General features: G+C 37.4%; 1 protein-coding gene across 1 annotated transcript in view; it reads right to left on the bottom strand.

The window, feature by feature from the left end:
- The window catches only part of STK3 (serine/threonine kinase 3), a 147,205-nt gene that overhangs the window by 70,640 nt on the left and 62,946 nt on the right, over positions 1–13,619 (bottom strand). The window contains exons 7-8 of the mRNA XM_063327259.1: positions 5,210–5,347; positions 2,688–2,813 (exon numbers count right to left, since the gene is read on the bottom strand). Of these exons, the coding sequence (XP_063183329.1) occupies positions 2,688–2,813; positions 5,210–5,347 (264 nt within the window). The remainder of the gene's footprint in view (positions 1–2,687; positions 2,814–5,209; positions 5,348–13,619) is intronic.

The following is a 13,619-nucleotide window of genomic DNA, read 5'->3' on the forward strand; positions in this document are numbered from 1 at the left end:
ACCTGACATCCTAAAAAGTCCCTCACCAGCTTTCTTGTAGGCCCCCTTAAGATACTGGTAGGCCACTATAAGGTCTCCTCAGAGCAGCCTTTTCTCCAGGCTGAACAACCCCAACTCTCTCAGTCTGTCCTCACAGGAGAGGTGTTCCAGCCCTCTGATCATCCTCGCAGCCCTTCTCTGGACACGTTCCAGCACGTCCATATCTTTCTTGTAGTAGGGGCTCCAGAATTGGATGCAGTACTCCAGGTGGGGTCTCTTGAGAGCAGAGTAGAGGGGGAGAATCACCTCCCTTGACCTGCTGGCCACGCTTCTCCTGATGCAGCCCAGGATACAATTGGCTTTCTGGGCTGCTAGTGCACACTGACAGCTCATGTTGAGCCTCTCTAGGATACTATACAGTATAATGTGCATGTTCAATGTATTATTTTTTTTTTAAAATAATTCTGAAGTCTTTTACAAGTACAGCAGTACAAAGGGCTTGCCCTAACAAACACAGACGCCTTTTCAAAATGTCCATATTGCTAAAGTTTTCATGCAGACTCTGTCATCCTTCTTGCCTATTTGTCATCTTAAGTCTCATCTAGTGGTCTCTCCACTCTAAGTAATACAACTACAAACGTTCATTTTCCAACTTCTCCCCTTCTGTCTTTCATTATGCTGAAGTCATACTCTAGTTTTCATTTTTCTACCTTTCCTTTCTGATCTGACTAATCTCATTGACAAGCTATCTGTCTATCTCTATCTGTCATTTCATTCTGTACTGAGAAGTCAGCTCCACCTCAAACTGGCCTCTTCTGTTACTCACCTGTTAAGTTTTCCAGCCCCTTTATTCTTTTGTCAGGTCCCCTGCTACTACCAGCAGGGCTGCTTCTAGCCATCTGCAAGACTGCCATTACTGTCCTTTAAAACTCCTCAGCATCATGATCCTGACAAAAAATTGAGCAAGGTATGCTAATGCCAGAGCTTCCCGTACTGACTAATCTTACGTCTCCTCTGACATCCACTCTGACCTTCTGCCTTATATTTAAGAGCAGAGTCTCACTGTCTTTTTAACTCATAACCTATTCCCCAACTGCACCACAGAAGTACACAGCAAAATTCCCCATCTACTGCAACGGTAACACAAATAACGGATTCGTGTCCCCGTCCTGGATTTGAGGTTCCCTTATATTAAACACTGAGTGATTTGGTGGGGAAGTGCAGCAGTACATTCTGACTTTTGTACCCATTCAAGAAGCATGAGGAGTTGCTAAATGCTTCTGCAGTTGAGGTGGATCAAACTTGTGTTGTACCCTTCCATGCAGCAGTGGGACAGGAAAGCTGTACAGCACATTCTGAGCTGGCATGGATTGTTTCATCCCTGCCTGGCAATTTGATTCCTCATCTGAATCTCAGACTGAGTAATTAGATGTCATACCCAATTTTGGGTTAATGCAAAAGACATCAACAACGCCCAACTGTTTGAGGTCTACAGTTCTGAAGGCAATAGTAGGGAGGAAAGCATGCTAGTAAAGACATTAGTTTTTTACGTAGGTAATAAATCAGTCTCTTCAGAGATCAACTATTCAATATATCAAGTCACAAACATCAACTCTGCATGTCAAGTCACACATCTCCACATAGGAAACATTTCCTAAAATAATAAAAAAAATAATCCCAACCTTCCCTGTCTGTTTTATTACTGACTAAGCAAATACAATCCAGAGTAAACCATCTATAAAGTAAACACAAGCTATCAATACTCTTAAAACATACTCCTAGAACAGAAAACCATCCAGCAAATGAAAGCCATACTGTCTGTTGGGATACAAAACACAGAATCTGCTTGAAAAGTATTCCTATATATAGATCATCACCTAAACACTCCGTAACTTATAACAACGGTTCTCCAATTTGGGATAGGGCAGACTGCATTACTGCACTGCTCTTCTCTGTTTGCTCAAAGCTGTAAGATTTCTACTAACATTCCAGTCTCCATCTTCTCTGTGTGTTATTCCTGAATGACCTTGGCTCCCATTGTAATGTGTGGCAACACACGTCTTTGAAGCACATACTGCTGTGTTGCACAAGACTGCCCTAAAACAAATCATGTAGGGAGAGTAATAACGCCAGGAACACTGACTTATTCCTAACATTGCCAAACAATTCTAAATACAACCTACTTAATCACACGACCTGCCTCTCTCCTCAAACACGCTGACAACATCATCTGAAGAATGAAATGCTGTCACCTTTTTCACTTCATAGGGATAACTTGATTCAAACCATATTGTAATCACTACTTACTGTGTTTTCTAACTATAAAAAAAAGGCTAAGTGCCCTGAACCGAAAATTAAACCACTTGTCTAGAGCCCATATGTGAAAGTGGAACCTTAACAGTTTTGAGTTGTTGGGCTTTTTTTATGTTCGTCTGAACAGCTGAAGTTGACATAGCTTCTTTTCCCACCTCCTAGAAAAACTTTTCACTAGGACACCTCATGGAATAGCGCTGAAAGCTGGCTCATACGGCACTACTCACAGCAGCGTTACTCATCATAAATAAGGGTGGAATACTCAGCCCTCATGGGCTAAAAACCAGGTAGAAACCTGTTAAAGAAAAGTATTTGAACACAAGTACAGGAAATAGGGGAAAAAATGCAACTTACTTATAAAGTACAGATAGTTATAGGGAAAAAAAGGTACACACCGAATTTTCTTCCTCCTCCTCTAGTTCTCTCTGCTGTTCCTCATGTCGCTTTGCCTTTATCTCCATAGCTTCAGTGATCAGGTCCCTTAAAATTGAAACTGGCTTGGCGTTCTTAATAAATGTATGCTAGGAAAAAAAAATAATTAAATTATATAACATCATTACAATAGTTATGCTTCAGATGAAATTAGAAGTATTATTCAAAACCACAATTTCAGTGATAAATAGTATTTTACATTACACAAGAATGAAAATCTACACTAAAACAACATACAATATCTTTTAGCTGCTTCATAACTAAGATTTTACCAAGATTTTTTATTTCTAATAACAACAAGCCTTCAGAAATGTAATCATGTAACAACTGTTTTATAGTTAGAGACATAATTGTCCGAAGGAAACATGCAGTAAGTAGTAAATAAATAGTGTGTTGATTGTCTGACATAGAAAAACAAACTTTTTCAGATATTCAGTTACAGAATTTAATTAATCTTAACAAACTGACAGCATAAATTAGTGGCTGTAAGCAGAGCAACTATGTCAGCCTGTACTTTATATACCATAAAACATTTCTTGATCTATGATGATGAAATGTGGAACAAGGAAAGAAATGTTACTTTTAGCAGGAAGACTAATTTTTAATTCAAGGCCATTTAAAATATCACTTCTTCCTTTAAGACAACATGTGCACGATACCATTTACGTTCATTTCGCTGTCTAGTAAACACCTGCTGTTAGAAAAATTCTGATTTTTGCATCATTGTATGCAAATATAATTTAGACAAAACATAACTCTAAGCACCTCAGAAATGTATCATTAGATATTAAACAATTGTTCCACAAAGAACAGAACTGATGAAGCCTACTGTCCTACACCTATTACCTTTCTTCTCCCTTGATATATTAATTCAATCACTGTCCTTTTTCCTCCATGATCTTTCCCCACAAGCAGTACTTTCATTCCCACTCAGACACACCAACAGCACCTCCAGCTCCATTACACATGCTCCCAAATCCAGCTAGGGGAAAAGGCAACATGTGCTGGACGCAGTTTTCTGGCCAGTAAGCATGTGGAAAGAAGAACACTGAAGCTTCTTTTTTTTTCCCCCCCTTCTTACTTGCATACATTAATGCAAGTCTTTTCTATCCAGCTGCTGGTCTTCAGCTAACCATACGAACTTCAATTCTTTAAGGTCTCAAGTACCAATTCATACATCATATGAAAATGTAAAACTTTCAATTTTACTCTTTTTGCGGCCTACATTTTGGTGTTTTCACACAAGTTGTGAATTTGATGATCTATTACTGGAAACTACATTGCAAAATTTTCATGTTCTCCTTGTAGTGGAGTTCACTGGAATTTAAATTTTGAAAGATGCTATTGCTAGCTTAGAGACTAGGATGAGTGTCTTACAGGTAAAATTTCAGAAGATCAGATTCTTACGTAGACTTAAGAACAAAGAAACTTAAGAATAGTATTTACCGATAGTAGTGAAAAGCATTAAAACAACAATAAATTATCCAAAAGTTTAATGAATTAGGAATCAGGAAAGTAAAAGGAGCAAAGGATCTAGCAAAATTGTTCACTTCTGTCTCATTATCAAGCAAGCTTATTTACAGGAAATGCTAGATTCCATTTCAATCATCATGGAACCTATTGTAATTCTTCTAGAAATCATTTTTCCCCTCCTCTTTCACTACCTTTGTTCTTATTTTTTTTCCTTAGTTACTTGTAGGCTTATTATGACAACTCTGAAGGCAGTGGATAACACAAATACAAACTAAAATGTGCATCCCCTGTAAAATTATGTCCATTTCACAAAGATTAAATCTTTCTTGATGGATTAGCCCCTCCTGTTTCACTTTTTTTAGTTCTTTGAAATCTCCCTGCTTTATTTCTATCTCAGTACCAAAATGATGCAACTGTTAAATTTCTGCAACTACTAGAAGCTCAGGTCAGCGAGCCGGCAAGAGCCTGGCACACCCTGCCCTGGCTCAGGTTGCAGAGGGCATACCGTCAACTGCAGCTCAATTTAAAAGTGCCACTTGGTATAACTCAGCCCAAGAACAAACTCCTTATACTGTCCCTCTGCATCAGATCCTTCTAGGACAGAGAGCAACCTGTCTGCTTAATTTGACATAACCAGAAGGGCAGATCAAATATACCCCATGGGTGGTCCACACTGAGGGGTAACCTGGGCTCAGTTCCTTTATTTAATACTTGCCTAAACCCAGAGATCTACTGAGGGCTTCTAATCACAAAGCAAGGATCCTATTTTAACAGCAAGAACCAGCCCTGAACTATATAAAGAGCAATTCATTTTTAGAAGCGGCACAGGAGAAAGAAAATGGGGGTAGAGATACAGGAGCTGACAGAGAAAAGACCACAAATCGGAAAAGAAATAAGGCATGATAATAGTTAAAATGAACTTTGCCCTTAGAAATTTTCACAACAGTTCTGGTTTGAGACTAGAGGAAAAAAGCCGTAAAACTTGCATTTCCTCAGTAACTTAAAGACTGACCTGTAGCAGCTGTGTTGCTGTAGCTCTTTGTTCAGGATTTTTCACTAAGCATTTCTTCACAAAATCTGTGAATTCATCAGACCAGAGCTCTGGCTTCCGGAAGGTTGGAGGGGGATTTGTAGGAATCATAAAAATAGCCTAGATAAAAATCAAACAACAATAGCAAGTTTAAAACAAAACACATCATCATAGCACTGAAGCCAAGTAAATAAATCGCTTTATCCACCTTTCTTATCAGGCTAAGAATCTGGAAGACAAATCTTAAGTAAGCTAGGATTTCCACTCGGATCGAGATTCAGGAAGTAAATCCATCTGCTACTAATGTAGCTACTTCCCATTAGATTTTCTCTATTTAAACTGTACCCCATTGAGCACATCACTCTTTATTTTATCTATTGCTGTTTATCAGTCTCAAGAGAGGACTTTGTTCTTTTGGAAATTCTTAGTAGAAATGGCAGCACTACTTGTTTAAACAGACACATACAAAGTTGCTGTGAAAAGCTACATTCACCTTCTTTCTTAACTGCATTTAGTTTTATAGCAAAATTGCTTAGGAAATTTGGTAGGATTACTGTTTCCTTTTGCATTCATAATTCTTCAGATGTAGTTTTTAAAACTTGCTTTTCCTAATAAGACTCAGAAACATATGCTAAAAGACCGAAGACAACACTAAAAGATGACAAAAATAAAATAATCACATAACTTGCTTACTAGCAGCGAGAATTTGAAATTGAAGAGACAGCATTTTACCTATGCTATACCTACATTTCACACTGTCAAGAACCATATGCAGATATATTTTTCAATTAGGAAAAAAGATTCATACTATATTTAAAAAAAAACACACGTTTGTCCCACTTAAGATTATATATATATTGTGCCATTTTCTTTATGGTTTTTTACCAGGTTTTCCTCTAATTATAGATTTACAGCTGTAGGGGGAAAAATAGCAGTATAATTCTGAGAGACTACTGTAAAATAATTGGGAATTTTGAACTTCTGTATGTCATATCATTGCTTAAGATTTACACATGACAGCAACACACTATTCAGAACTAGGTCTATTGACAGAAATAATAAGCTATTATTTTCTTCTAGAACCAGGTTCAATCAACCATATTTTCCAAAGTGAAAGGGAGTAAAAGCTCTTTGTCTGTTTTTCTACAAGGACAGGCAGAAATATGTACTCAGAAAAGAGGAAAATATTTAAATGAGAGCTTATGCACACTGTTAACATAGTAGAGGCACCAGGAGCCTGTGTCTGAAACGTGGGGAGAAGGGAGAGGGAGGTTCCTGAGATTTTATCCGTAGCTTCTTAAGAAGTCTGACTGGCCTTGAAAATTGGGTTAACTTGTTCAAACCCTATTTCTAAAATTCTTGTCATACACTGAAGAAAAGCAGAATCCATTCAAAATGATGCAAAAAACTGCTTATCATAATTTTAATGAAAAATCATATCAGTACTGAATAGTTTGCTTTAATTCCAATACTTAACATTTACAAAACTCATTTCATTATTTGTCTAATACAAAAATTACAAGAAGAAACCTGGGCATTTTGTTTAATAAAGGCATACACTATAATAGCTTTATATTTTCAGTGGGCAGCCATGCCGAACTGGTATATGAAGTCCGATAGGAAACGTGGCACTCTATTACCCTGTAATTGGCCTTCCATACCTCACTTGTGAAACAAGATTAATTGCCAGTACAAGTGAAGTACTTCTACTATAAAGCAGCGGCTAACAAATTCAGCTGTTTCTGTCCTTGAAAGTAACGATCTCTTCCGAACTTTGAACTGATGACTTTTAATCTTATCTTTAGCTACTCTTAACAGCTAGTTCTGCAGTAGCTATTGAAAACACGCAGCTGTAACAGGAGACTAGTACCTTCTGTTTCTGTGGTACCAAAATGTATACCTCCTGCTTGATAATAAACATTGACCTGTCTCTCTGCAGGTAAGCAGAGCTTAGTTTCAGAGTCTTACTCAGCTCCAGTGTTCTAGGAAAACCATTTGCCTTTGACAATTATTTTCATCAACTACACAGCAGTTAAGAACCACAGCAAAGAAGTGACTTCTTTATAATTCACGAAGGACAATCAGAAGAAAAAGGGAATTCATGAATCATTCTTTTATGGCAGGCAATAAAAGTCACGAAAGGAGATATTCGAGCGCTAGAGTTAGGGCCCTAAATCCACATTTATGCTTTGTACGTTTGTTGAAAATACCTACTTCAAAGAACACGTGTATTTATTTAATGCTTAAACTGTAGGCTTTTCTAAATCTTGATATGTTAGCTGAAAAAAAGGAGAAACAAGATGTGGTTTTGTACTCCAAGAAAACATACAGAAACTACTTATTCCAAATGTCTAGTCCAACTTGTTAACTATGCCATGCACTTGTTAACGTGTACATTTCCCCCCAGCTCTCAGCACTCCCTTTCATTAACTAGCCTGAAATGCTGGTTTTCAATTCCATCTTGCCCCTCTACTTCCTCATTTTGACTTGCATAAAAGTTAAGCTCTTTCTCTCTTTCAAATCACTCTATGATTTAGCTTGCAACTACTTCTGTTTCCTTCCAAGAAGCTTGCAAAGCGATCACTGGAGAATTATAAAATTGGTCCCAAATCTCCAGGAATAAAAACAAAATGCTTATCGACAGGAACTTATTCCTCATTTTTGCTTCCATTTCTTGTCAAATACATCTTTTCTACCCTAAAAGAACTCTGTCCCATTTTAAAGCAAAACTGAGCTATTTCAGTCACTCTGTTCCATGAGTGTCAAGGGAAGCAGGAGACCTAAGAGACTTGGTTTTTTCATGTTTCTTTCATCTTACCCTATATTTCTCCAGTCCCTGTAGTAATTTTTTGCCTCCACTCCACTTGAAATTTTCTCTAGAAGTTTCCCACAGCTATTGCTATTAGTTCAGCTCTCGCAGTAGGACTGATGGCAATGCTCATACAGCCAGTGTTGGGCAACTGTTGCTTAAAAGAAAAACCAAATATCAGCTACCATCCACCCAATTACATCGGCTGAATTGGCAGTAACGTCTGCGGGAAACATTAGGAGGAAACTGTTCAGCAGAGCGGGCAGGCTCTGACATACTACAAAAGAGCTGGGGCTAACACCTCTCTCTCTCCCACCTTCAACATCACCTTCCATATTTCCCTACATACCTGAGAGAGACTGGCAAGTCTTACTCAAGTAACACATCAAACATACAGCCACGGTGTTAGATCATATGACTCAGTCTTCAGTTTTAACCAGTCATCCTTTACCAAAAAAAATAAATTAATCTCTTAAACTGCAAGATGGCTCAACCAGTGTTTGTCTTCACCTGCCTGTAATAGAGAGCCCATTCCAAATTTGTTCTGAACTGGCCCTTCCACTCTGAAGCTTGAGCCCATCTCTACTTTGAATCATCTTTCATACACTGCTCTGAGGCAAGTCCTACACCCTGAAGTGAAACCAGGATCCAAGGCAGATTACAGTATATACATGACAAAAGATGGAGTGGAAGATATCTCACCCAGGGCAGCTTTCAGCGGGCAGTTCTAAATTGGGCACTAGACAATCTAACACAGTTTCTAACATAACTGTTGCCTGGAAGCACTTACCTGCCCGATAACCAGGAGTTACGGTTAAGCTGAATACTGGACTAAGGACCAGGTCTTAAAGGAGAGCAGAACTGCACGAGTCAGCACATTACTTTCTTTTTATTATTCTTAAAGGGCCGAGCATTTAAAATGAAGTCCAGGCTGAAAACATATTTTTTGTGAAGGTTCCTTTATGGACAATTTTATTGGCGTGAAAATGTAATCAGATGAATTATGAAATGCCAAAAGAAAAATGAGACCCTCACATACTGCATTTGGGACTTCCTAATCACAAAATCCTTGTAGCTCATTCTTCCTGTCAGTCAAGGTAATACATCTGTATTTCACATAGCCCATGAACACATTAAATGATCAACAGTAATATGGTACTATGTCTTTTGGGTTTTAACTCCTTGAATATCTTGCTTCTATTGCTTAGCTTAAATAAATGACTTTTAATAAATAGCAGGAAATCAAAAGAATAACTTTTACTGTTATTATTTGCCCAGTATCATGAATGCTACTGAGGGTGACAGCAAAGATTTTTATATTGTGGCAATTTTATAATTTTCGTGCTGTGAAGCTCCATTGCTAGAACCTACAGAGCGAAACTTTTTTAGAAAGACAGTATGGATACAAGACACCCGCAGGCCCTTTGTGACTCCATAATTATGCTACATAGTTTATCAACCTACTGCAGAAAACAAACTCCAAAATACATTTAAACTCAGTAACAGACTTTAGAATACAAAATCCTATGTAAGGTTGAGGGAGTTTAAGTACTGAATACTGTAACATTTTATTAGTTTTAGAGACAAAGAATCAGCTAAAAGACATATTTTCCTCTTTGTGACAGATGCCATAGAACTTCCCTCCCTTCTTGAATAGCCTTCAAAAAGGCTACTGAAACACCACTAATTATTCAATTACACAATTCAACAGCTGTCTAGAAATGAAACACCAGCATGGACAAGAAGGATGAGTATGAGATATTAACAGGTTCTACATTGATTTTGCTTTGTTGAGTTTGTTTTGTTTTGTTTTTTAAATTCAGAACTATAATATTGTTACAGCAAAGTTTTTTGCAAAACTTTGCAACAGTGAAAAAAAAAGTTACTGAACAACGCCTTATGTGTTTAAAGACAAGGAAGTCAATTTATGATCTGCTTTAGGGTAGATAATAAAATTAATTGTTAGAAGCACCACAAAAATCACAAGCGTCCTCCTCTCATCTGCAAACACAGTAGTTCATGAAGATCTAGTACGCTCACACTTTTTGTGCAGAATTACAAACAAGTCTGGTTCCATCAGACATCTATCAGATACCTGATCCAAGGAGATTCTCAATACCCCCCAAGTTTGATAAAACCCCTAACTGGAATCTGGATGTGTGATTAAAAATACTTGAAAAGCTTCATTATCTTTCTGTTTGAAATATTACTTCTGTTGAAGCAGCTAGTACCAATTTTTAGTCTTTTCAGAAAGAAAGATGTGGCTTCCCAGTCACACACCAATTCTTACTCATCCAATTTTATCTTTCTTTTCTTGGTGGTAAGTGCTGTTCGTTATTAATCTCAGTGACAAGAGCCACGTGAACTACAGCGACCAAGACTCACTCAAATCAAAACTCTGCATCCAATGGCCCATGCAGTGATATTTTCTTCTTTTTCAATGCCTGTCTCATACCTTATATATTTCTAACAGAAGTGACTTGAAGAAACGCACTAAAAGAGCGCCTTCATTTCAATTTCGCACAGGAAAAGCTCAACACTTTACTCTGAATTACGGATTAGAAAAATACAAAAGCTGTCAAATAAGTTTCATCCTCTTAATTTATCACTAACCCTTTTTTGAACCTGTGTGTCATAAGAAGCATTTACTGAAGATATGTTCAGCGAATAAACTCTCCAGACTGATCTAGCCACGCAATGGATAACTGCTTCTCCCATATCTTTGCTAAAACACATTTTTGGTTTAAGCTAAAATATTGAGGAAGCTGTTACCAATTTAGGGGGAAAACTGTCCATTGAAGTTACTTATTTTTCAGTCGACTTTAATAAGGAATTATCAAAAAAAAAATTTGGAAATGCCATCTGAAGAAAAAAACAAAACAAAACAAAAAAAAACCCAAAGAAACAAAAAAAACCCCCACAAAACAACAACAACAAAAAAACCCCACACACAAAAAAAACGCAAAGCAGCAATTATATTATTTTGAAAGCTACATCATCAAAACAGGAAGGAAACACTTTTATCCTTTCAGTCCCTTACTGAAAAACACCTACTCCTAGCAATAAAATTACATTTCCAACATTAAGCAAAAACTTTAAGATTCCCATCACTGTTCAACCAAAAAGGCACTTTCTTCACTGGGAGTCAGCAATGACTGTTCATCCAGCTGAGTAACAGGATGGGAATGCCTTGCTGTTAACATCCATCTGCCTCACAAGCTCCCAGCGAAGCACAGCTAGAATTACCAACACAGGCCCAAGCGCAGGAAGGCGTAAGTGGAGATTTAGTCCAGAGAACTTCTGGACATACCATAATCGATACAGAATTTTTAATGCTAATGAAGGGAAATATACATAACATTTAACATGTAATTCTTTTGTGCTCACCTTGATAGTTCTTTAGTAGTGACCACTGATTAAATCACATATGCAATACTGCATACAGTAAAAATGACATTAAAATTATCTTAGGATAAAAGGACAGGCACCTCACATATTAACACTAGGAGCACTTAAAAAAAAAATACAAAAAAACCAAAACTCCAGAATAGGAAAAAAAAACCCCACCACAGAAATGTTACCAGTGGTTTAACAGCCATTCGCTGTCACAAGCTTCCCTCTGGAATGACGACCTTTGCTGTTCAAAGCAAAGTATGATGCACTTAAGATGTAAAGTAATAAAGTAATAAACACAGAGAAAAGATACATAATGGAAAGAATAATCACATGATTAACAGCAAAGATGGGTTACTGAAAGATAAGCCATTTATATTGACCTGTATATTTATTATTCCTAGTAAGTTCATAACATTTTGACAGCGTTACAATAGGTCAAGAATGTAAAGATACCAATCTCAAACATTTTGCAATAGTAATGCGATTGTAAATCTGCTGAAAAGAATCAACCCTTGCCTTGTTAGCACCGTCACACAAGAGAACTGTGCCTCAAGATTCACCTCTGAACTTACTCTTCCTACTAAAGGTGGGAGTTGAACTTGATGATCCTTATGGGTCCCTTCCAACTTGAGATATTCTATGATTTTATGATACTTCCTTTAAAAAAATTGCTTAAAGTTTCAAAAGAATATTACAGATCATGTGTTCTGTGACAACAGTTTGAAGAAATCGGCATTCTAAGGTCGTAATTTCCTTCAGTTTGGGTGGTTTTCTACTGGTTTTAAATAAGCCCACTTATACAACTGTTTTTTAAAACTCATCACTTACAATAACTTTAAAGCTCTACCATATCCTGAGACAAATCTGCACTGGTATATTTAAAAGGCAGAATTTATTGCACTGGCTGTTATCCAATTAACAAGACAAAGAGCAAGCTCCCCATGCTAACTCATCTAAAAGGCTCTTGTCATCTGCATATGTCTGTTCATTATCAAACCCTTTTTTTTGATGAGTAACAAAAATATTTATTACCACTATTTTTTTTTCCAGAAATATCACCTTAGCCTGCTGTCCTATGCCAGTTAGTTTACCAATTTATCCAGGGGGTTTTGTTTTGGTTTTGAAAGTTTCTTGATCTCTCATAAGTGATCACTTGTACTACCCAAAGAGATCTGGAAGCAACTCAACAAATGACTTGATGGAGTTGTATGAAAACAAACAACTCTGTTTATCTGCAGTGGCCTTCTTTTGTTTGCTTATTTCTTCTTCCTCTCCGTTCAAGTCCAGCAGACCTATCAATATTTCTCCAGGCTTTCTTCCAACATATTTAAATAATTCCCTATGATTTGGAGAACTTTTGATGGCTTTTGCCTGTAGGTTTTTTTGACTATCACCTTGTCCCAACTTTCCATCTTTTATTTTAAAATTTAATGATTTGAGATTTTCTATCCAATTCAGTAGGCCTATTTCAATTTCTTGAACCAAACTCTTCACCACAAATTATTATTGAATTCTGCCATTCAACTGAACGTTGTTCTCCTGCTTCCTTTCTGTTTAGAGACATAACATTCAAGTTCCCATTTCATCTGCAAGGTTACAAACTTATTTATGTCACTGAAGTTACAATAGAAGAGACAGCCAGCGCTCTGATCCTCAAAATTCTCCCCTCCCTCAACTTAGATAGCAAGCCTTTAAAGAATGGCAACAAATGCCTTTCAAAAGTCCATAGAAATGAAAAATAAAGCATGGAAATACCTGCAATCTCATGAAGTTTTTTTAATTGTTCTTTGTTGGTTTTTTTTGTTGTTTCTTTGAGGGTTTTTTTGGGGACGGGAGAGCGTTTTTGATAAGTGAAATTACACAATTTTCAAAGCAAAGACATTCACTGAAAACAAAAATAATTTCAGGCTACTCAAGATTTTGTGCTTGAACTACCCCAGGCAGCTAAAGGTTCTGAGGACCTGTTGGGGCGAGTCCAGAGGAGGGCTACAAAGATGATCAGAGGGCTGGAGTACCTCTCCTATGAGGACAGGCTGAGAGAGCTGGGGTTGTTCAGCCTGGAGACGAGAAGGCTCCAGGGACACCTTACAATGGCCTTCCACTACCTAAAGGGGGTCTGCAGGAAATTTATCAGGGAGCATAGCAATAGGATGCGGGATACTGGTTTTAAACTGAAATGAGGGGAAA

This window comes from Chroicocephalus ridibundus, chromosome 2 (genome assembly GCF_963924245.1).
Source record: "Chroicocephalus ridibundus chromosome 2, bChrRid1.1, whole genome shotgun sequence".
Taxonomy (NCBI): domain Eukaryota; kingdom Metazoa; phylum Chordata; class Aves; order Charadriiformes; family Laridae; genus Chroicocephalus; species Chroicocephalus ridibundus.